The following is a 25,524-nucleotide window of genomic DNA, read 5'->3' as shown; positions in this document are numbered from 1 at the left end:
GGGTCCTGGGATCAAGCCCCGCATAAGGCTCCCTGCTCGGCGGGAAGCCTGCTTCTCCCTCCCCACTCCCCCTGCTTGTGTTCCCTGTCTCGCTGTGTCTTTCTTTGTCAAATAAATAAATAAAAATCTTTAAAAAAAAAAAAAAAAAGACTGTCTCAGACAAACAAAAACTAAGGGAATTTCATGCAAGAAATGTTAAAAGAAGTTCATTAGAGACAAGGAAAATACGAAAGGTCAGAAACTTAGATCCACATAAAGTAAGGGAGAGCACTGAAGAAGAAATAAGTGAAAATAAAATAAATGCTTTTCTTTTTCTTTTTAAGATTTTATTTTTGGGGCGCCTGGGTGGCTCAGTTGTTAAGCGTCTGCCTTCGGCTCAGGTCATGATCCCAGGGTCCTGGGATAGAGCCCCACATCGGGCTCCCTTCTCCGCGGGAAGCCTGCTTCTCCCTCTCCCACTCCCCCAGCTTGTGTTCCCTCTTTCGCTGTGTCTCTCTCTGTCAAATAAATAAATAAAAAACCTAAAAAGGGGCGCCTGGGTGGCTCAGTTGGTTAAGCGACTGCCTTCGGCTCAGGTCATGATCCTGGAGTCCGGGATCGAGTCCCACATCGGGCTCCCTGCTCGGCAGGGAGTCTGCTTCTCCCTCTGACCCTCCCCCCTCTCATGTGCTCTCTCTCTCTCTCATTCTCTCTCGCAAATAAATCAATAAAATCTTTAAAAAAAAAAGATTTTATTTTTAAGTAATCTCTATACCCAACATGGAGCTCGAACTCACAATCCTGAGATCAAGAGCTGAATGCTCCACTGACTGAGTCAGCCAGGTGCCCCTATTTTTCTTATTCTAAATTTACCTAAGAGATAACAGTTTATTCAAAATAATACTAACAATGTATTCAATTGTGTATGCATTTATGTATGTTTAAATATAAATGAAATAAATGACAGAAATGATACAAGGGATGGGAGACAGAAGTTAGGAATATTTTTTTAAGTTACTCACACAACCCATGAAGTGGTATAGTGTTATTTGAAAGTGGACTTGGGGGGGGTGCCTGGGTGGCTCAGTTGGTTAAGTGTCCAACTCTTGATTTGGGCTCAGGTCATGATCTCAGGGTTGTGAGAACAAGCCCGGTCTTGGGCTCCATGCTCAGGAGAGAGTCTGCTTGGGATTCTCTCTCTCCCTCTCCCTTTGCCCCTCCCCCAGCTCTCTCTCTCTCTAAAATTAAGTAAGTAAATCTTTAAAAAAAAAAAGAGGATAAAGCAGAGGGAATACACGCAGTTCAATCTACGAGGCCAGCACTATCCTCATACCCAAAACAGACAAAGACATAAGAAAACTATAGATTGAGGTCTCTCATGAACACAGATGCAAAAATTCTAAACAAAATATTAGCAAATTAAATCATTAATGTACAAAAATAATTATATACCACAACCAATGAGGATTTATTCCAAGCATGCAAGGGTGGTTCAATATTAAAACTCAATTAATGCAAAGAAACAACAAGTGTTGGTGAGGAAGTGGAGAAAAAGGAACCCTCCTGCACTGTTATTGGGAGTGCAAACTGGTGCAGCCACTGTGGAAAACAGTATGGATACTCCTCAAAAAGTTAAAAATAGAACTACCCTATCATCCAGTAATTGCACTACTGGGTATTTACCCAAAAAATACAAAAACACTAATTCAAATGGATACATGCACCCCTACGTCTATAGCAGCACTATTTACAATAACCAAGATATAGAAACAGCCTAAGTATCCATCAATAGACAAATGGATAAAGAAGGTGTAGTACATGTATGTGGTATATGTATGAATTGGAATATAATTCAGCCATAAAAAAGTATGAAATCTTGTCATTTGCAATGACATGGATGGAGCTAGAGAGCATAATGCTAAGTGAAATAAGTCAGCCAGAGAAGGATATGATTCAGTCATATGTGGAATCTGAAAAACAAAACAAATAATCATATGATTCAGTCATATGATTCATATGATTCATATGATTCAGTCATATGTGGAATCTGAAAAACAAAACAAATAAGCAGAGGAAAAAAGAGAGAGACAGACCAAGAAACAGACTCTTAACAGTAGAGAACAAACTGATGGTTGCCAAAGGGGAGGTGGGTGGGGGGATGGGTGAAACAGGTGATGGGGATTAAGGAGTACACTTGTGGTGAGCATTGTATGATGTATGGAATTGCTGAATCACTATACTGTACACCTGAAACTAATATAACACTGTATGTTAACCATATTAGAATTAAAATAAAATTAAAAAATCAATTAATGCAATCTATCATAACAATAGGCTAAAAAAAGAATCACATTATCTTATCAATAGATACAGGAAAAGCATTTGACAAAATCCAAACCTATCCATGATAAAATCTCTCAGTAAACTAGGATTAGAGGGGAGCTTCCTCAACTTGATAAAGAATGTCTACAAAAATCCTACAGCTAACATTATACTTAATGATGAGAAACTCCAAGGTTTCCTACTAAGATCAGGTACAAGAATGGCCTTTGTCACCAATCCTTTTCAATATCATCCTAGAAGTTCTAGCTAATGCAATAAGATAAAAAGGAAATAAAAGGCATATACATTGGGAAGGAAGGAAAAAAAAGCTGTCTTTGTTCATGGATGACATGATTATCTAAGTAAAAGATCCAAAAGAATCAACCAAAATAACTCCTGTAACTAAGAAGCAATTATACCAAGGTGACAGGATACAAATTCAATATACAAAAGTCAATTGCTTTCATACATACCAGCACTGAACAAGAGAAATTTGAAATAAAAAACAATACCACTGACATTGGCATCCCCCCCAATGAAATATTTAAGTATAAATTTAACAAAATAAGTACAAGATCAATATGAGGAAAACTAACAAAACTCCAATGAAAGAAATCAAAGAACTGGCGAGGGACGCCTGGGTGGCTCAGTCAGTTAAGTGGCTGCCTTGGGCTCAGGTCATGACCCCATGGTCCTGGGATCGAGTCCCGCACTGGGCTCCTTGCTCACCGGGGAGCCTGCTTCTCCCTCTGCCCAATCTGCCTGCCACTCCCCCTGCTTGTGCTGTCTCTCTCTCTCTCTCTCTCTCTCTCTGACAAATAAAATATTAAAAAAAGAAGAAGAACTAGTGAAATGGAGAGATAGTTCATGTTCAAGGATAGGAAGACTCAATACTGTCACGATGTCTTCCCAGCTTCATCTATAGTTTCAATGCAGCCCAGTCAAAATCCCAGCAAGTAATTTTATGGATATTGACAAAGTCATTCTAATGTTTACAGGGAGAGGAAAAAGACTCAGAAAAACCAACATAATACTAAAGGAGAGCAAAACTGGATAATTGTCACTACCCAGGTTCAAGCTATGGTAATCAAGAGTGTGGTATTGGCCAAAAAACAGACAAATATATCAACGGCACAAACAGAAAACCCAGAAATAACCCACATAAATATAGTCAATTGATCATTGACAAAAGAGAAAAGGCAATTAATGGAGAAAGGGGGGCACCTTGGTGGCTCAGTCAGTTAAGCATTGGACTCTTGGTTTTAGCTCAGGTCATGATCTCATGGGTCATGAGACTGAGCCCCACGTCAGGTTCCACACTCAGTGGGGAGACTGCTTGAAGATTCCCTCCCTCTGCCCTTCCCCCCACTTGCTCACTCTCTCTCTTCTCTAAAAATAAATAAATTAAAAAATAAAAATAAATGGAGAAAAGACAGTTTTTTCAAAAAATGGTGTTAAAACAACTGGACACCCATGAGCTAAAATAAATAAATAAATAACCCACCTAATCTAGACACAGACCTTATACTTTTCACAAAAATTAATTCAAAATGGATCACAGACCTAAATGTAAAAGGAAAAAATATAAAACTCCTAGAAGGAAACATAGGAGAAAACCTAGATGACCATGGATATAGTGACTTCTTAGATACAATACCGAAGACTTGATCCATGATAGAAATAACTGGTAAGTAGTACTTCCTTAAAATCAAAAACTTCTGCTTGGTGAAAAACAAAGTCAAGAGAGTGAGATGACAAGCCACAGACAAAGAGAAAAAATGTGCAATACACACATCTGATAAATGACTGTTCTCTAAGATATGCAAATAACTCTTAAAATTCAACAATAAGAGAACAAATGAGCTGATTAAAAAATGGGCCAAAGACCTAACAAACATCTCATTAAAGAAGATGTACGAATGGTAAATAAGCTTTTGAAAATGTTCCCTAGGAAGGAAACAATTAATAAAACTAAGAGGCAGCCTATGGAGTAAGAGAAGATACTTGCAAATAACATTATCTGATAAAGGGTTAGTATCCAAAATTGATAAAGAACTTCTCAAACTCAACACCCCAAAAAACAAATAATCCAGTTAAGAAATGAACAGACATTTTCCCACAGAAGACATCCAGATGAAAAGATGTTGAACATCACTCATCATCAGGGAAATACAAATCAAAACCACGATGAGATACCACCTTATACCTGTCAGAATGGCTAATATTAACATCACAAGAGAAACAGGTGTTGGCAAGGATGTGGAGAAAGGGGAACCCTCTTACACTGTTGGTGGGAATGCAAACTGGTGCAGCCACTCTGAAAAATAGCATGGGGGTTCCTCAAAAACTTAAAAATAGAACTACCCTATGACCCAGCAATTGCACTACCGGATTTACCCAAAGGATACAAAAATACAGATTTGAAGGGGTATATGCACCCCGATGTTTATAGCAACATTATCAACATAGCAAAACATGCAAAGAACCCAAATGTCCATCAATTGATGAATGGAAAAAGAAGATGTGGTATATACACAATGGAATATTACTCAGCCATCAAAAAGCATGAAATCTTGTCATTTGCAATAATGTGGATGGAGCTAGGAGTGTATTATGCTAAACAAAATAAGTCAGTCAGAGAAAGACAAATACCATATGATTTCACTCCTATATGGAGTTTAAGAAACAAAACACATGAACATATGGGAAGGGGGAAAAAGAGTGAAACAAACCATAAGAGACTCTTAATGATAGAAAATAAACTGAGGGTTGATGGAGGGAGGAGGGTGGGGGATGGGCTGGATGGGTGATGGGCATTAAGGAGGGCACTTGTTATGAGGAGCATTAGGTGTTGTATATAAGTGATGAATCACTGAATTCTACTCCTGAAACCAATATTTCATTGTATGTTAACTAGAAATTAAAAATTTGAAAAAAAAGTCTTCTTTACCTATTTAAAGAAAAAAAAGAGAAGATGCTCTACATGATGTGTCATCAGGGAAATGCAAATTAAAACAATAGTAAGATACCACTACATGACTATTACAATGGCCAAAATGCAGAATACTGACAACACCAAATACTGATGAATATGTGAAGTAATGGAGACCCTCATTTATTGCTCTTGGAAATGAAAAATGATACAGCCAGGTTGGAAGATTATTTGGCAGGTTCTTACAAAACTAAACATACTCTTACCTTATGATCCAGCAATCACACTCCTTGATATTTACCCAAAGGAGCTGGAAACTTATGTCTGCACAAAAATCAACATATGGATGTTTATGAGGAGTTGTATTCATAATTGCTAAAATGTGGAGGCAATCAAGATGTCTTTCAATACATGAAATGTATAAAGAAACTCTGGTACATCCAGACAATAGAATATTATTCAGCACTACAAAGAAATGAGCTATCAAGTCATGAAAAGACATGGAGAAACTTTAAGTACTATTAGTAAGTGAAAGAAGTCAACCTGAAAATTCTACATACTGTATGATTCTAACTATATGACATTCTGGAAAGGGCAAAACATGAAAATGGTAAAAAATTCAGTGGTTACCAAGGGTTGGGGGGAGGGATGAATTGGCAGAGTATGGAGGATTATTAGGACAGTGAAAATACTCTTTATGATACCATACTGATGGATACTTATCATCACATATTTGTCTAAGCCCAGAGAATATACAAGAACAAGAGTAAATACTGATATAAACTATATACTTTTGGTCATTATGATGTGTCAATACAAGTTCATCAACTGTAACAAATGTACCACTCTGGTGGGGAATGTTGATAACGGGAGAGGCTACCCATGTGTGGGGGCAAGGGGTATAAGGGAAATCTCCATATCTGCCCCACAGTTCTTCCGTGAACCTTAAGCTGCTCTTAAAAAATCTTAATTTTAAAAAATACAAGTGCAAGGGACACCTGGATGGCTCAGTCAGTTAAGCGTCTGCCTTTGGCTCAGGTTGTGATCTCAGGGTCCTGGGATGGAGCCCTGCATCGGGTTCCCTGCTCAGCAGGGAGCCTGCTTCTCCCTCTCCCTCTGCCTGCCACTCCCCCTGCTTGTGCTCTCTCTCTCTCTGTCAAATAAATAAAATCTTTAAAAAAAGCTGTAAAAAAAAAAAAATACAGGTGCGAGAAGTCATGACTGATAGAGCCAATGGGTATGGGATGCAGAACACAGGAAAAGGGTTAAGCTTTGAACAAGAAGGAGATTTTCCACTAAGTCAGGAAACAAGAGGGCAGACAGGTACCTAGTTCTACTAAGAACTACAATGTGGCATAATGGTGGGATTCACACTGTGATTTAAAAATTTGCTTGACTAATGATGTATTGTAGGGTGACTAACATAACATAATAAAATTAAAAAATAAAAAAAATAAAAAGTTACTTGATAAACTGTAGAGTTAAAACTGGTTAAAATGGTAACATTTGTATTATATGTGGTTTAAAATAATAAAAAAATATAAAACCTACTTGATTACTACCCATCTTCTATATTCTAATAGGTTAGCATCCACCATTACATTTCATAGCTAGCTCAAGTTCAGCTTTTATTTCACTAACTACTCTAGATCTCATATAAGATAAGTCCTATTTAAAACTTCTTGTTGCCTGGGTGGCTCAGTCGCTAAGCGTCTGCCTTCGGCTCAGGTCATGATCCCAGGGTCCTGGGATAGAGTCCCGCATCAGGCTCCCTGCTCTGTGGGAAGCCTACTTCTCCCTCTCCCACTCCCCCTGCTTGTATTCCCTCTCTCGCTGTCTCTCTCTCTCTGTCAAATAAATAAATAAAATCTTTAAAAAAGAAAAAGAAAAAGAAAAAACTTCATGTGGCCAGAAGGAGTTAAGATGACAGAGGAGTAGGGGACCCTAATTTCATCTGGTTCCTGGAATTCAGCTCAATAGTTAACAAATCATTCTGAACACCAGAGAAATCAACCAGAGATCTGAGAAAAGAATTGCTGTAATTCTACAAATAGGAAAGAGACCACTTTTTGCAAGGTAGATGAGGAAATGTGAATCCAGGGCGATATATTGGAAGATAAAACCAAAGCGAGGAGGGAGCTGCCTTAATCCAGCTACCAGAAAGTATTACAAGCAGTGGAGGGCAAAATCGGAACTTTAAGAAGTATGCTCCAGTGGGGAACATCCCTGCCTTAAAGGTGCTCAAGTGGTGAAGCGGGGCAGAATCCCAGATGGGAAAGGGTGGTCTCAGGATTCCCGGGGTCACAAAAAGAATGGGGGTGCCTGACTGCGACAGAGTTCCCAGGCATCAGAGCAAGGAAGCCGGCTGCAAACAGCAAGCTTAGGAGCCAGCTTTCTTTTCTTTTCTTTTTTTTATTTTAAGATTTTATTTATTTGAGAGAGAGAGACTGCACAAGCAGAGGGAGCTGCAGGCAGAGGGAGAAGCAGGCTCCCCACTGAGCAAGGAGCCCGATGCAGCACTCGATCCCAGGACCCTGGGATCATGACCTGAGCCGAAGGCAGATGCCTAAGGGATTGAGCCACCCAGGTGTCCCGAGGAGGCGGCTTTCTGCTCGATGTTGCCATAAACCATGAACCACTGCAGAACCACTGCACGGTCGGGTAACTGCTCTCCAGGAGAGGGCCCAGCAAACGGCAGAAGCATGCCAAGATGCCCCTCCTTCCCCTGGGAGGAATGGCACAGGTCTACACCACAGGAGTCTGTAAAGTTTGGAGACTCAAAACAGGGTCATGTACCTGAGAGAAAAACACTCAGTCATAGGCTGAGTAAATACAGAGTTCAGACGGAAACCAGGGAAACAAGAGTGATTGACTGATTTTCTGTGAGGGCTCACTGAAGAATGGGAGGTGCGAACGTTCAACTCCAGGCTAGAGATCGGGGTGCTGCAATTTTTATCCCCCCATCGGTGATGAAAGCCTTCAGGGAGCAAAACATAGTGCAATCTGGGAGCCGCTTACACTGAGACAGGCCCCCTCGCAAGGGAGGGACAATTCCACCACAGCAAGAACACCTGAGAATCAGTGCAACAGGCCCCTCCCCCAGAAGATCAACAGGAACAACCAGCTAACACCAAGGTTACCGATCACAGAGAATTGCAAAACTTCAGCTCTAGAGAAAACAGTATATAGCATTTGTGGGTTTTTTTTTTATTCTTTAGTCTTTCAGTTCTATTATTGTTTACAGCTATTTCCTTATTTAATCAATTCTTTTTTAAGTCTTTTTTAACTTTTATGTTTATATTTACATTATGTATACATATATATTTTATTTTTGGTTTCCTTTCATTGTATTTTATTTTTGTATATATATGTTTTTCTTACTTTCCTAATTTGGGATCTAGTTTTTTTTTTTTTAAATAAACAAACCACAATAAACCCAGGATCTAATTTACTGTTTTGTTCTGTTTTACTTCGTTTCATTTTTTCTTATTTTGTTTTGTTTCTCTTTACTTCTGATTTGTTTTGTTTGTATTTTTCTGGTGTTGTTTTTGCTATTTTTGTCTTTGTTCTCTCTTTCATCTAATCTTTTCTGGACATAATGACAAGACAGAGAAACTCACCCCAAAAGAAAGAACAGGAGGCAGTACTCACTATCAGGGATTTAATCAATATGGATGTAAGTAAAATGTCAGAACTAGAATTCAGAACGATTATAAGGATACTAGTTGGGCTTGAAAAAAGAGTAGGAGAATCCCTTACTGGAGAAATAAAAGAACTAGAATCTAATCAGGCCAAAATTAAAAATGCTATTCCTGAGATGCAGTCAAAAATGGAGGCTCTAACTGCTAAGGATAAACAAGGCAGAAGAGTCAGTGATAGAGAAGACAAAATGATGGAAAATAAGGAACCTGAGAAAAAGAGAGAAAAAACAACTACTGGATCACGAAGGGAGGATTCGAGAAATCAGCAATACCATAAAGTGAAGTAACAGGGGTCCCAGAAGAGGGGAGAGAGGAAAAGGGGGAGAGGGAGGGAGGGAGGGAGAGAGAGAGAGAGAGAGAGGGAGGCAGGGAGAGAGAGGGGGGCAGAAAGTTTATTTGAACAAATTATAGCTGAGAACTTCCCTAATCTGGGGAAGGAAACAAGCATTCAAGTCCAGGAGGCACAGAGAACACCCCTCAAAAATCAATAAAAATAGATCAATGCAGGGGCGCCTGGGTGGCTCAGTCGTTAAATGTCTGCCTTCGGCTCAGGTCATGATCCCCAGGTCCTGGGATCGAGTCCCACATCGGGCTCCCTGCGCCGTGGGAAGCCTGCTTCTCCCTCTCCCACTCCCCCTGCTTGTGTTCCCTATCTCACTGTGTCTCTTTCTGTCAAATAAATAAATAAAATAAAATAAAAAATAGATCAATACCTCGACATATAATTGTGAAGCTTGCAAATTTCAGAGATAAAGAGAAAATCCGGAAAGCAGCTCTGGACAAGAGGTCCTTAACCTACAAGGGTAGACACATAAGGCCGAGAGCAGACCTGTCCAAAGAGACCTGGAAGGCCAGAAAGGACTGGCATGACATATTCAATGTGCTAAATGAGAAAAACATGCAGCCAAGTATACTTTATCCAGCAAGGTTATCATTCAGAATAGGAGAGAGTTTCCAGGACAAACAAAAACTAAAGGAATTTGTGAACACTACATCAGCACTGCAAAAAAATATTAAAGGGGATGGTTGAGCAAAGAGAGATCCCAAAAGTAACAGAGACTAAAAGGGATCAGACACAATCTACAAAACAGTGACTTTACAGGTAATACGATGGTACTAAATTCATATTTTTCAATAATTACTCTGAATGTAAATGGACTAAGTGCTCTAATCAAAAGACACAGGGTATCAGATTGGATAAGACCGTGGGGTGCCTGGGTGGCTCAGTCAGTTAAGCATCTGCCTTTGGCTCAGGTCATGATCCCAGGGTCCTGGGATCGAGCCCCACATGAGGCTCCTTGGTCAGTGGGGAGTCTGCTTCTCCCTCTCCCTCTGCCTGCCACTCCCCTGCTTGTGCTCTCTCTCTCTGGCAAATAAATAAATAAAATCTTAAAAAAAAAAAAACAAGACCCATCAATATGCTGTCTACAAGAGACTCATTTTAGACCCAAAGACACCTCCAGATTGAAAGTGAGGGGGTGGAGGACCATTTATCATGCTAATGGACATCAAAAGAAAGCTGGAGTACCAATCCTTTTATCAGACAGACTAGATTTTATTTTTTAAAATATTTTATTTATTTATTTGACAGAGAGACACAGCCAGAGAGGGAACACAAGCAGGGGGAGTGGGAGAGGGAGAAGCAGGCTGCCCACAGAGCAGGGAGCCCAAGCAGGGCTCGATCCCAGGACCCTGGGATGATGACCTGAGCCGAAGGCAGATGCTTAATGACTGAGCCACCCAGGTGCCCCGGACAAACTAGCTTTTAAACCAAAGACTGTAATAAGAGATAAAGAAGGAAACTATATCATAATAAAAGGGTCTATCCAAAAAAAAGATATAACAATTGTAAATATTTATCCTAACTTGCCAGCAGCCAATTATATAAACCAATTAATAACAAAATTAAAGAAACACACTGATAATAATACAGTAATAGTAGGGAACTTTTACACGCAACTTACAGCAGTAGACAGATCATCTAAGCAGAAGATGAACAAGGAAACAAGGGCTTTGAATGACACACTGAACCAGATGGACTTCACATATATATTCAGAACATTCCATCCTAAAGCAACAGAATACATATTCTTCTCAAGTGCACAGGGAACATTCTCCAGAAGAGATGACATACAGGGTCACAAATCAGGTCTCAACCGGTACAAAAAGACTGAGATTATTCCATGCATATTTTCAGACAACAATGCTTTAAAACTTGAACTCAATCACAATAGAAAATGTAGAAGGAACGCAAATACGTGGAGGTTAAAGAGCATACTACTAAAGAATAAATAGGTCAACCAGGAAATTAAAGAAGAATTTAAAAAACACACGGAAACAAATAAAAATGCAAACACCACAGTTCAGAACCTTTGGGATGCAGCAAGGGCAGTCCTAGGAGGGAAGCATATAGCAATATAGGCCTTTCTCAAGAAACAAGGAGAGTCTCAACTACACAACCTAACCTTACACCAAAAGGAGCTGGAAAAAGAACAGCAAATAAAGCCTAAATCCAGCAGGAGAAGAGAAATAATAAAGATTAGAGCAGAAATCAATGAAACAGAAATTAAAAGAAAAGAACAGACCAAAGAACTAGGAGCTGGTTCTTTGAAAGAATTATTAAGATTGATAAACCCTTAGCAAGACTTATCAAAAAGAAAAGGGAAAGACCCAAATAAATAAAATCATAAATGAAAAAGGAGACATCACAACCAACACTAAGGAAATACAAACAATTATAAGAACATATTATGAGCAACTATATGCCAACAGATTAGGCAATCTGGAAGAAATCGATGCAATCCCAGAAACATATAAACTACCAAAACTGAAACAGGAAGAAATAGAAACCCTGAACAGACCCATAACTAGCAAAGAAATTGAAGCAGTAATCAAAAACCTCCCAACAAACAAGAGTCCAGGGCCAGATGGCCTCCCAGCAGAATTCCACCAAACATTTTTTTTTTTTTTTTTTTAAAGATTTTATTTATTTATTCATGAGAGACAGAGAGAGAGAGAGAAGCAGGCTCCCAAGGAGCAGGGAGCCCGATGTGGGACTCGATCCCAGGACCCTGGGATCATGACCTGAGCCGAAGGCAGACGCTTAACCATCTGAGCCACCCAGGCGCCCTAAACATTTTTTTTTTAAAGATTTTATTTACGTATTTGACAGAGAGAGACACAGCGAGAGAGGGAACACAAGCAGGGGGAGTGGGAGAGGGAGAAGCAGGCTTCCCGCTGAGCGGCAAGCCTGATGCGGGGCCTGATCCCAGGACCCTGGGACCATGACCTGAGCCGAAGGCAGACACTTAATGACTGAGCCACCCAGGCGCCCCTCCACCAAACATTTAAAGAATTAATACCTATTCTTTTGAAGCTGTTTCAAAAAGCAGAAAGGGAAGGAAAACTTCCAAACTTATTCAATGAGGGCAGTATTACTTTAATCTCAAAAGCAAAGACCCCATCAGAAAGGAGAATTACAGACCAATATCCCTGATGAACATGGATGCAAAAATTCTCAACAAGATACTAACTAATGGGATCCAATAGTCCATTAAAAGGATTATTCATCACGCCCAAGTGGGATTTATTCCTCGTGTATAAGGTTGGTTCAACATCCACAAGTCAATGTGATACACAACAGTAATAAAAGAAAGGACAAGAACCATACAATCCTCTCAATAGATACAAAAAAGCATTTGAGAAAATTCAGCATCTTTCATGATAAAAACTTTCTGCATTGTAGGACTAGAGGGAACAAACCTTAATAATATTAAAAGCCATATACAAAAAACCCACAGCAAATATCATCCTGAAAAACTGAGAGCTTTTCCCCTAAGGTCAGGAACATGTCAGGGATGTCCACTACCACCACTGTTGCTCAACAAAGTACTAGAAGTCCTAGCCTCAACAAACAGACAACAAAAAGAAATAAAAGGCATCCAAATCACCAAAGAAGAAGTCAAACTTTCATTCTTCACACATGACATGATACTCTATGTTAAAAACCCAAAAGACTCCATGCAAAAATTGCTAGAACTCATACGGGAATTCAACAAAGTGGTAGGATACAACATCAATGCACAGAAGTCTGCTGCATTTCTACACACTAACAATGAGGCAAAAGAAAGAGAAATCAAGGACTTGATCCCATTTACAACTGTACCAAAAACCGTAAGATTTCTAGGAGTAAACCTAACCAAGGAGCTAAAGGATCTGTACTCTCTAAACTATAGAACACTCGTGACACAAATTGAGGAAGACAAAAAGAAATGGCAAAACATTCCATGCTCATGGATTGGAAGTACAAATAATGTTAAAATGTCTGTGCTACCCAGAGCAATCTAAACATTCAGTGTAATCCCTATCAAAATACAATCAACATTTTTCACAGAGCTGGAAGAAATAATCCTATAATTTGTATGGAACCAGAAAAGACCCCAAATAGCCACAATAATGTTGAAAAAGAAAAACAAAGCTGGTAGCATCACAATTCCAGAGTTCAAACTGTTACAAAGCTGTAATCATAAGACAGTATTGGGCGCCTGGGTGGCTCAGCCAGTTAAGCATCTGCCTTTGGCTCAGGTCATGATCCCAGAGTCCTGGGATCGAGTCCACATCAGGCTCCATGCTCAGCAGGGAGTCTGCTTCTCCCTTCACTTATGCTGCTCATGCTTGGTCTCTCTCTCTCTCTCAAATAAATAAATAAAGTTGTTTAAAAAAATCACCAAGACAGTATGGTACTGGCACAAAAACAGACACATAGATCAATGGAACAGAACAGAGAACCCAGAAATGGACCCTCAACTCTATGGTCAACTAATCTTTGACAAAGCAGGAAAGAATATCCAGTGGAAAAAAGTCTCTTCAACAAATGGTGTTGGGAAAATTGGATAGCCACATGTAGAGGAATGAAACTGGACCACTTGCTTATACCATACACAAAAATAGACTCAAAATGGATGAAAGACCTAAATGTGAGACAGGAATCCATCAAAATCCTAAAGGAGAACACAGGCAGCAACCTCTGTGACCTAGCCACAGCAACTTCTTGCTAGACATGTCTCCAAAGGCAAGGGAAACAAAAAGCAAAAATGAACTATTAGGACTTCATCAATATAAAAAGCTTTTGCACAGCAAAGGAAACAGAAAAAGTAAACGACAACCTACAGAATGGGAGAAGATATCTGCAAATGTCTTATCAGATAAAGGGCTAGTATCCAAAAACTATAAAGAACTTCTCAAACTCAACACCCCAAAAAACAAATAATCTAGTCAAGAAACGGGCAGAAGACATGAACAGACATTTCTGCAAAGAAGACATCCAAATGGCCAACAGACACATGAAAAAATGCTCAACATCACTCAGCATCAGGGAAATACAATTCAAAACCACAATGAGATACCACCTCACACCAGTTAGAATGGCTAAAATTAACAACTCAGGAAACAACAGATGTTGGTGGGGATGTGGAGAAAGGAGACCCCTCTTATACTGTTGGTGGGAATGCAAAGTGGTACAGCCATTCTGGGAAACAGTATGGAGGTTCCTCAAAAAGTTAAAAATAGAGCTACCCTTTGACCCAGCAGTTACACTACTAGGTATTTGTCCAAAGGATACAAACATAGTGGTCAAGGGGCACATGCACCCCAATGTTTATAGCAGCAATGTCTACAATAGCCAAAATATGGAAAGAGCCCAGATATCCATCAGCAGATGAATGGATAAAGAAGATGTGGTATAGATACAGTGTGATAGTACTCAGACAACAAGAATGAAATCTTACTATTTGCAACAACATCAATGCAACTAGAGGATATTATGCTAAGTTAAATAAGTCAGTCAGAGAAAGACAAATATATGATTTCATTCATATGTGGAATTTAAGAAATAAAACAGATAAACATAGCGGAAGGGAGGGAAAAATAAAATAAGACAAAATCAGAGACGGAGACAAACCATATGAGACTCTTGACTCCAGGAAGCAAACTGAGGGTTGCTGGGGCGGGGGGGAACGGGGGGCAACTGGGTGATGGGCATTGAGGAAGGCACTTGATGTAATGAGCACTGGGTGTTATATGTAACTGATGAATAACTAAATTTTACCTCTGAAGCTAATAAAACAAACAAACAAAACTTCTTGTGGCCGGGAGAAGATGGCAGAGTGGGAGGATCCTAAGCTCACCTTGTCCCATGGACACAATGAGTCAGCACCTACATGTATTGCACACTAACTCTGAAAATAACCTGAAGACTGGAGAACAGATCTTACACAGCTAGTCATAGATAGAAGACTACATCAAAAAGGGTAGGAGGCATGGAGATGTGGTTGGAAACCAAACCCCCAGTGCAACTAACCACAAAAAGGAGGAAGAGCAGAAATCAATGAAACAGAAATCAAAAGAAAAGTAGAACAGATCAAGGAACTAGGAGCACAGAGGAGTAAGGCAGTCAATCAGATCCCACAAAGTGCTTCCCTGGCCCTGGGGGCCCACACTGGGAAGATGAGTCCCTATAACATCTTGCTCTGAAAATCAGTGGGTCTGAACTCTGGGAGAGCAAGAAGGAAATAGGAAAATGAGTCCCTGTCCTCAAAGAGTCAGCGCACTAAATAACTCAGTCTGAAATATAAATATAAGCAGCAGTTTGAAAAGCACCTGGGGTATACGTGATGGAATTTTATTCACTAATTTTAGGATATGTGCTGGAGGGGCAGGGATCTACAGATTTCTGTGGGAACAAAAGTGCTGGCAGGCACAATTTATATTGCCCTCCCCAGCCTACACAGTCACACACTTGTGGGAGCCAGTTCAAACACTTTCAACCTACCTTGTTACTGTCACATGCCCAGCCCTGGTGTTCCCCTGTAGACCTGCCCCACTCAACCCACTCACCTTGGCAGGTATCCCTCCAAAGTGGCTCCTGCCCCACCACACCTGGCAGGCAGCCTCAGCTGGAACCTCCAAAGTGACTCCTGCCCTGGGACGGGGAGGAAATAACCACACACAACAGCATCCCTGCAATTCCTAGAGCTGAGCCTCTTAGATGACTATGCAAAGAGCCAGCCCTGCCCTTCCCTGCATCTGCAGCTATCACAGAACCTAGCTGTAGACAACGAGGGTTGGGGCCAGACCCACCCAACAGCAAGCTCGTGAATGCTGCAGCAGGGCCTCTGAACAGTGTGGGAAGAAAACCCTGCCCGGTGCAGCTGCAGTAAGTGAAGGAGGTCACTGAAGCCAGATGGGCTGAGGGCCAGCCCTGCCCACCAGCATGCCCACAGTCATCATAGCTCATCCACAAAAGGAGGGCACATGCAGCTCACACAGGAAGCACCTGGTTCTGGTGAACAGGGGTGGTTGTGCTACAGGGCACCATGAGGCCTCTTCTACACAAGGCCACTACTTTCAAGACTAGGAGATGTAGTTGACCTACCTAATACACATTAACAAACACAGAGAAATAGACAAAACAAGGAGACAGAGGAATGTGTCCCAAATAAAAGAACAAGGCAAAATCACAGAAAAAGAGTGAAACAAAGAGGACATAAGCAGTATGCCCAATAAAGAATTCAAAGTAATGGTCGTAAATGTATTCACTGGACTTGAGAAAAGAGTGGATGAACTCAGTGAGAACTTCAACAAAGAGATAAAAAAATATAAAAAAAAGAACCCGACAGAGCTGAAAAACACAATAACTGAATTAAAAAATACATTAGAGGGAATCAACAGCAGATTGGGAGACACAGAAGAATGGATCAGCAATCTGGAAGACAGGGTAATAGAAAGCAACAAAACTGAACAGGAAGAAAGATAAAAGAGTAATTAAGAAAGAGAACAGCTTAAGGGACCTCTCTGACATCATCAAGTGTAATAACATTTGCATTATAAGGATACCAGAAGGAGAAGAAAGAGAGAAGGGGCAGAAAAAATTATTTGAAGAAATAATAGCTGAAAACTTCTCTAATATGGGGAAGGAAAGACATCCAGGTCTAGGAAGCACAGAAAGTCCAAAACAAGATGAACCCAAGTAGATCTACACAAAGACACATAATAATTAAAATGACAGAAATTGGGGTGCCCAGGTGGCTCAGTCATTAAGCGTCTGCCTTTGGCTCAGGTCACAATCCCAGGGTCCTGGGATCGAGCCCTGCATCAGGCTCCCTGCTCAGCGGGAGGCCTGCTTCTCCCTCTCCCACGCCCCCGCTTGTGTTCCCTCTGTCTCGCTGTTTTTCTCTCTGTCAAATAAATAAATAAAAATCTTTAAAAAAATAAAAAATAAAAAATAAAATGACAGAAATTAATAATAAAGAATTTTAAAAGCAGCAAGAGAAACAAAAACAGTTACATACTAGGGAAACCCAATAAGGCTACTAGCTGATTTTTCATCAGAGACTTTGCAGGCCAGAAGGGAATGGCATGATATATTCAAAGTGCTGAAAGAAAAAAAACCTACAACCAAAAATACTCTACTGGGCAAGTTTATCAACAGAACTAAAGAACAGATAAAGAGTTTCTGAGATAAAAAGAAGTTAAAGAGGTCCATCATGACTAACCCAAACTTACGATAAATGATGAGGGAATTCTTTAAGTGGAAAAAGGCCATAACTAGAAGTAAGAAAAGTATAAAATGAAGAAATTTCAATGGTGAAAGCAAAAATATAGTAAAGGCAGTAGATTACTCACTTATAAAGCCAGCATGGAAGTTAAAACACAAAAGAAGTAAAATCAATTATATCTACAAAAATTACTCAAGGGTTACACAAAAACTTAAAAAAATGTAAAACAGGACATCATAACCCAAGCATTACACTAGCCAAATCCATCAAACCACAAGGGAAGAGAAGAAGAAAATAAGGAAAAGAGAAGTATAAAGACAACCAGAAAAAATTAACAAATGGCAATAAGTACATACCTATCAATAATTACTTTAACTGGACTAAATGCTCTAATCAAAATATATATGGTAACTGAATGGATTAAAAAAAAAAACAAGAACAATCTATGTGCTGCCTACAAGATACTCATTTCAGACCTAAAGACACACACAGACTGAAAGTGAAGGAGTGGAAAAGATATTCCATGAAAATGGAAGCAGGAAAAAAATCCAGGTATACTTAAATCAGAGAAAATAGACTTAAAACAGAAGACTGTAAAAAGACATTACATAATGATAAAAAGATCAACAAGAGAATATAACAATTGTAAATATGCACCCAACATAGGAGCACCTAAATAAATGAAACAAACATTAACAGATATAGAGGGAGAAACTGACAGTAATGCAATAATAGTAGGGGATGTTAACATCCCACTGACATCAACGGATAGACCACTCAGACAGGGGGCGCCTGGGTGGCTCAGTCGTTAGGCGTCTGCCTTCCGCTCTGGCCATGATCCCAGAGTCCTGGGATCGAGCCCTGCATCGGGCTCCCTGCTCGGCTGGAGGCCTGCTTCTCCCTCTCCCACTCCCCCTGCTTGTGTTCCCTCTCTCTCTGTCAAATAAATAAATAAATAAATCTTAAAAAAAATTAAGATCACTCAGACAGAAAATCAATAAAAAAACAGTAGCTTTGAATGACACATTAGACCAGATGGACTTAACAGACATATATAGAACATTTTATCTAAAAAAAATCCAGCAGAATACACATTCTTTTCAAGTGCACATGGAATATTCTCCTAAACAGATAATAAATTAGGCTAGACACGAGTCTCAAAATTTAAGACGATTGGAATCATATCAAGCATCTTTTCTTGTTTTTAATTTAAATTCAATTTGCCGACATATAGTACATCATTAGTTTTGATATAACGTTCAATGATTCATTAGTTGCGTCTAACACCCAGTGCTCATCACATCACGTGCACTCCTCAATGCCCATCACCCAGTTACGCCATCCCCCCACCCACCTCCCTTTCCGCAACCCTCAGTTTGTTTCCCAGAGTCAAGAGTCTCTCAGGGTTTGTCTCCCTCTCTGATTTCTTCCCAGTTTTCCCTCCCTTCCCCTATTGTCCTTTGCACTATTCCTTATATTCCACATATGAGTGAGACTATAATGATAACTGTCTTTCTCTGATTGACTTATTTCACTTAGCATCATACCCTCCAGTTCCATCCATGTTGATGTAAATGGTAGGTATTCACCCTTTCTGATGGCTGAGTAATATTCCATTGTATATATTCAAGCATCTTTTCAATCACAATGGTATGAAAGTAGAAATCAATTACAAGAAAAAAACTAGCAAAAAACACAAAGACATGGAACCTAAAAAAATATGCCACCAAACAACCAATGGGTTAACAAAAAAGTCAAAAAGGAAACTGAAGAATATATGGAGACAAATGAAAATCGAAAAATAACAGTCCAAAATCTTTGGGACACAGTAAAAGCAATTCCAAGTGGGAAATTTATAGCAATAAAGACCTACCGAAAGAGGGCGCCTGGGTGGCTCAGTTGGTTAAGCGACTGCCTTCGGCTCAGGTCATGATCCTGGAGTCCCTGGATCGAGTCCCGCATCGGGCTCCCTGCTCGGCGAGGAGCCTGCTTCTCCCTCTAACCCTCCCCCCTCTCATGTACTCTCTCTCTCTCTCATTCTCGCTATCTCAAATAAATAAATAAATCTTAAAAAAAAAAAAAAAAAAAAAAGACCTACCGAAAGAAATAAAAAAAAAAACCAATCTAACCTTCACTTAAAGGAACTAGAAAAAGAAGAGCAACAAAAGCCCAAAGTTAGTAGAAGAAAGTAAATAATTAAGATTAGAGCAGAAATAAAGATATAATAAAGACCAAAAAAAAGACAATAGAAAAGATCAATGAAACCAAGAGCTGGTTTTCTGAAAAGATGAAAAAAATTGATAAACCTTTATCAGACTCATCAACACAAAAAGAGAGGATGCAAATATATAAAATCAGAAATGAAAGAGGAGAAATAAAAACCAAAACCACAGAAATACAAAGGATTATGAAAGAATATTATTGAAAATTATAGGTCAACGATTTGGACAACCAAAGAAAAAACTGATAAATTCGTAGAAATGTACAATCTTCCCAAGTGCATCAGGAAAAAATAGAAAATTTGAACAGACTCATTACTAGTAATGAAATTAAAATGGTCATCAAAAAAAACCCTCCCAACAGTGGCACCTGGGTGGCTCAGTCGGTTAAAGCGACTGCCTTCCGCTCAGGTCATGATCCCACAGTACTGGGATCAAGCCCCATGTCGGGCTCCCTGCTCAGCTGGGAGTCTGCTTCTCCCTCTCCCTCTGCCCACCCCCTTGCTTGTGCATGCATGCTCACTTTCTCCCTCTCAAATAAAAAAATAAAATCTTAAAAAAATTCCCTCCTAACAAAGAGAAATCCAGGACCAGATGGCTTAACAGGTGAATTTTACACCAAACATTTAAAAAAAGCATTAATACCTATTCTTAAAATATTCCAAAAAATAGAAGAGGAAGGAAATCTTCCAAATTTACTTACTCTATGAGGCCAGCATTACCCTGAACGAAAACCAGATTAAAGACACTACAATAAAGAAAACTACGGGCCAGTATCTCTGATAAACACAGACACAAAAATCTTCAAAATATTACCAAACTGAATTCAACAATGCATTAAAAGGATCATTCACCACAATCAACTAGAATTTATTCTAGGGACGCAAGGATGATTCCATATTCACAAATCGACGTAATACATCATATTAACAAGAGGATGGATTAAAAACTACGTAATAATCTCAGGGTGCCTGGGTGGCTCAGTTGTTAAGCGTCTGCCTTCAGCTCAGGTCATGATCCCAGAGTCCTGGGATCAGGCCCCGCATCGGGCTCCCTGCTCAGTGGGAAGCCTGCTTCTCCCTCTCCCACTCCCTCTGCTTGTGTCCCCTCTCTCACTATGTCTCTCTCTGTCAAATAAAGAAAATCTTTAAAAAAAAAAAAAACAACTATGTGATAATCTCAACAGATGCAGAAAAAGCATCTGACAATATACATCTGTTCACGACGGAAACTCTCAGCAAAGTGGCTTTAGAGGGAACATACCTCCACATAATAAAGGCCATATATGAAAAACCCACAGCAAACATATTCAATGGTGAAATTAACTAAAAGTTTTTCCTCTAAGATCAGCAACAAGTTAGGGATATCCACTCTTGTCACTTTTATTCAACAAAGTACTCGAAGTCCCAGCCACAGCAATGAGACATGGAAAAGAAATAAAAGATATCCAGGGCACCTGGGTGGCTCGGTCAATTAAGTGTCTGCCTTTGGCTTGGGTCATGATTTCAGGGTCCTGGGATTGAGTCCCACATCGGGATCCCTGCTCAGTGGAGAGTCTGCTTCTCCCTCTGCCCCTAGTCCCCCCACTCATGTGTGCTCTCTCTCTCTCGCAAAAATAAATAAAATCTTTAAAAAAAAGAAATAAAATATATCCAAATTGGTAAGAAGTAAAACTGTCACTATTTTCAGAGGACATGATACTATATATAGAAAAACTTAAAGACCCCACCAAAAATATATTAGTACTAGTAATGAATTCAGTGATGTTGTAGAATACAAAATATACAGAAATCTGTTGCATTTCTATACACTAATAGCTAAGTAGCAGAAAGAAAAATTAAGAAAACAATCCCATTTACAATTATACCAAAAAGAATAAAATACCTAGGAATAAATACAACTGAAGAGGTGAAAGACCTTTACTCTGAAAACTATAACACACTGGTGAAAGAAATTGAAGACAACACAAATGGAAAAATATACCATGCTCAATGACTGGAAGAGTATTGTTAAAATGTCCATACTACCCAAAGCAATCTACAGATTCAATGCAATCCCTATCAAAATACCAACAGCATTTACCACAGAACTAGAACAAATACCCCTAAAATTTGTATGGAACCACAAAAGACCCCAAATAGCCAAAGCAATCTTGAGAAAGAAGAACAAAGCTGGATATATCACAATCCCAGATTTCAAGATATACTACAAGGTTAGGTAATCAAAACATTATGGTACATATACATATACAGACACATAGATCAATGGAAGAGAATAGAGAGCCCAAAAATAAACCCAGGCTTATATGGTCAATGAGTCTATGACAAAGGAGGCTAGAATATACAAAGGGGAAAAGACAGTCTCTTCAACAAATCGTGCTGGTAAAACTAGACAGCTACATGAAAATGAAACTAGACCACTTTCTTACATCATATACGAAAATAAACTTAAAATGGATTAAAGACCTAAATGAAACCATGAAACCATATATCTAAAGGAAAACATACACAGTAATTTCTTGGACATTGGCCATAGAAACATATTTATGTATATATCTCCTCAGGCAAGGGAAATTAAATAAAAAATAAATTATTGGACTATACCAAAATAAAAAGCTTTTGCATAGTGAAAGAAACCAACAAAATGAAAAGGCAACCTACTGAATAGAAGATACCTGCAAATGACATATACAGTAAGGGGTTAATATCCAAACTACATAAAGAACTTACAGGGGCGCCTGGGTGGCTCAGTCGTTAAGCGTCTGCCTTCAGCTCAGGTCATGATCCCAGGGTTCTGGGATCGAGCCCCGCATCGGGCTCCCTGCTCAGCAGGAAGCCTGCTTCTCCCTCTCCCACTCCCCCTGCTTGTGTTCCCTCTCTCACTGTGTCTTTCTCTGTCAAATAAATAAATAAAATCTTTAAAAAAAAGAACTTACATAACTCAACACCAAAAAGAACCAAATAATCCAATTTAAAAATGGGCAGAGACGGGGCGCCTGGGTGGCTCAGTCGTTAAGCGTCTCTGCCTTCAGCTCAGGTCATGATCCCAGGGCCCTGGGATCGAGTCCCATATTGGGATCCCTGCTCAGCGGGAAGCCTGCTTCTCCCTCTCCCACTCCCCCTGCTTGTGTTCCTGTTCTTGCTATCTCTCTGTCAAATAAATAAAATCTTAAAAAAAATAAAAATAAATAAATAAAAATGGGCAGAGAACCTGAATAGACATTTTTCCAAAGAAGACATACAGATGGCCAACAGATACATGAAAAGATGCTCAACACCACTAATCATCAGGGACATGCAAATCAAAACCATAATGAGATATCACCTCACACCTGTCAGGATGGCTCAAATAAAAAAGACAAGAAATAACAAGTGTTGGTGAAGATGTGGATAAAAGAGAACCCTTGTGCACTGTTGGTGGAAATGTAAATTGGTGCAACCAGTATGGAAAACAGTATGAAGCTTCCTCAAAACATTAAAAATGGAAATACCACATGATCCGGGAATTGCACTATTGAGTATTTACCTAAAGAAAATGAAAACACTAGCTAGAAAGGATATATGCATTCCTATTTATTGCAGAGACATCTATAATAGCCAAAATATAGAAGCAACCCACATGTCCATCGATAGATTAATGGATAGAAAAGATATGACATGTATGCATGTATGTACACACACACACACACACATATTACTCAGTCATAAAAAAGAATGAAATTTTGCCATTTATGACAACATGGATGGACCTAGAGGGTATTATGCTAAGCGAAATAAGTCAGACAAAGAAAGACAAATACCATATGATATCACTTATATGTGGAATCTAAAAAACACACCCACAAACAAACAGACTCAGAAATACAGAGAACAAATGTGGTTAGTTGCCAGAGGGAAGGGCGGATGCGCAAAATAGGTGAAGGGGATTGAGAGGAACAAACTTCTGGTTATAAAATAAGTAAGTCACAGAAATGTAAAGTATAGCACAGTGTATACAGTCAATAATATCGTAATAACCTTGTGTGGTAATGGATGGTGACTACCCTTATCATGTTGAGCACTAAGTAATGTATGGAACTGTCAAATCACTATGTTGTACACCTGAAAGCAATATAACATTATATACCCAGTATACTTAGATAACAATGAATATATAAATAAAACTTCTTGTGGCTATTGAAAAAGATATATTCCACTTTATCTATAGTTAACTTATCCTTACTTAATAAAATAAGCCAAAGATCTTACCATCTGAAATACATCAGAGCCTTCATCAAAATCCACCATAGCAAAAAATATCCTGTTGGTAAATGCACTGGAGTATCGCCAGGAGTTTGCCAGGATCTGGAATTCTTCATCAGCTTGCCTGGATACAATCAGATTTGTGAAGATAACATATAAAACACTTTTAAAAGCAATCTAATTTATCAGCAGTAAAACAGAGCCAAAGAGGGGCGCCTGGGTGGCTCAGTTGGTTAAGCGACTGCCTTCGGCTCAGGTCATGATCCTGGAGTCCCAGGATCGAGTCCCGCATCAGGCTCCCTACTCAGCGGGGAGTCTGCTTCTCCCTCTGACCCTCCTCCCTCTCATGCTCTCTCTCTATCATTCTCTCTCTCTCTCAATAAATAAATAAATAAAAATCTTTAAAAAAAAAAACAAACAAAGAAGCAATAGCAGTTTTTCCAATTGGGGAAATATTTTGAGAGGTATAGAGACAGAGAGGGAGAGAGAGAGAGAGAGAAACAAACACCAGTCAGGTTCTGCTGACAGGGTTAGGACAAACCTTGGAAAATATTGCCATTGTTTTGGCATAAGAGAAGCCTTATCCTAAGTGTTGGGGATTTCAACAGAAAGTAGATCCTTGACTAAGCTTTACACTTTGTGCTTGTTTCTTATCTCAAAGCTCTTTAAGTAGTCATTGGTAAAATCCAGCTAACTGTCTGTACAACAATTTTTAATACCCTAAATTTCTTTTAAGTGTTCAAAGACAAGGTTCAAGTATTTCCAGAGGAAGTAGACTATAATAGTAACCCATTTTATAAATCTAACATATAACATGCTATTATTTAGTAAATAAAAATACAGTCAGATGAATTATCAGGGTGAAAGATAAAAAGAATCTAGGGAATTGAGATTAATTGAAACCTCAAGTCATGTTTGACTTTTCCCTTATTGCCCATATGCTTTCAGTTTCCAAGATGTGATAATTCTTCATTTGTGATTATCTTTTAACTCCAACCCTTCCCATTTATTTTTATTGCTATCAGCTAAAGGCAGATGTTTAATATCTGACATTAGAATATTAAAATACTGACTCTAGTTTCTCCTCTTCCAATCATTCTTATGCTGCAATATACATCAGTCTTCTTAAATTACTAGTTTTCTTAAACTCCTACTCTTCTCCAAAGCCATTGTTGTTTTTCTACTACCTTCGGAACAGTCTCCACGCTTTTTCACTGGTTATTCAAGGTTCTTTATCATCCAGTTCCAATAAGGCACCTAACTTTTACGTAGCCTTACTACTAATCAATATAAAACAGGATCTCTTAATTCCAGCATTTTATTTACCACCATCTCTGTACCCTTGCACACATCTTTACTTCTAACCAAAATATCCCACTTCTATCTAAATCTGATCCATCTGTATAGCCCTAATACAAATCCTTTCTTCTCCATTAGACCAACCCTAATCTTCCTGTTATATGTCCTCCCTGAAATTTTATAGTATTTATTATGCACATAACCCATTTGGTACTTAGTTATAAATTGCCTTATATTGCCAGCTAAATTTTCACGTGTGGAACTCATTTCCCTAGC

At 39.2% G+C, this 25,524-nt stretch overlaps 1 protein-coding gene across 2 annotated transcripts in view; it reads right to left on the bottom strand.

Moving 5' to 3' along the window:
• MAGT1 (magnesium transporter 1) overlaps positions 1-25,524 on the bottom strand; it is a 63,178-nt gene that overhangs the window by 24,446 nt on the left and 13,208 nt on the right. For both annotated transcript variants that reach the window (XM_032387901.1, XM_032387902.1), the window contains one exon: positions 23,956-24,073. In XM_032387901.1, the coding sequence (XP_032243792.1) occupies positions 23,956-24,073 (118 nt within the window). The remainder of the gene's footprint in view (positions 1-23,955; positions 24,074-25,524) is intronic.

This window comes from Phoca vitulina, unplaced genomic scaffold (assembly GCF_004348235.1).
Source record: "Phoca vitulina isolate PV1807 unplaced genomic scaffold, GSC_HSeal_1.0 scaffold51, whole genome shotgun sequence".
Taxonomy (NCBI): domain Eukaryota; kingdom Metazoa; phylum Chordata; class Mammalia; order Carnivora; family Phocidae; genus Phoca; species Phoca vitulina.
This window is presented reverse-complemented; position numbering and strand designations above follow the sequence as displayed.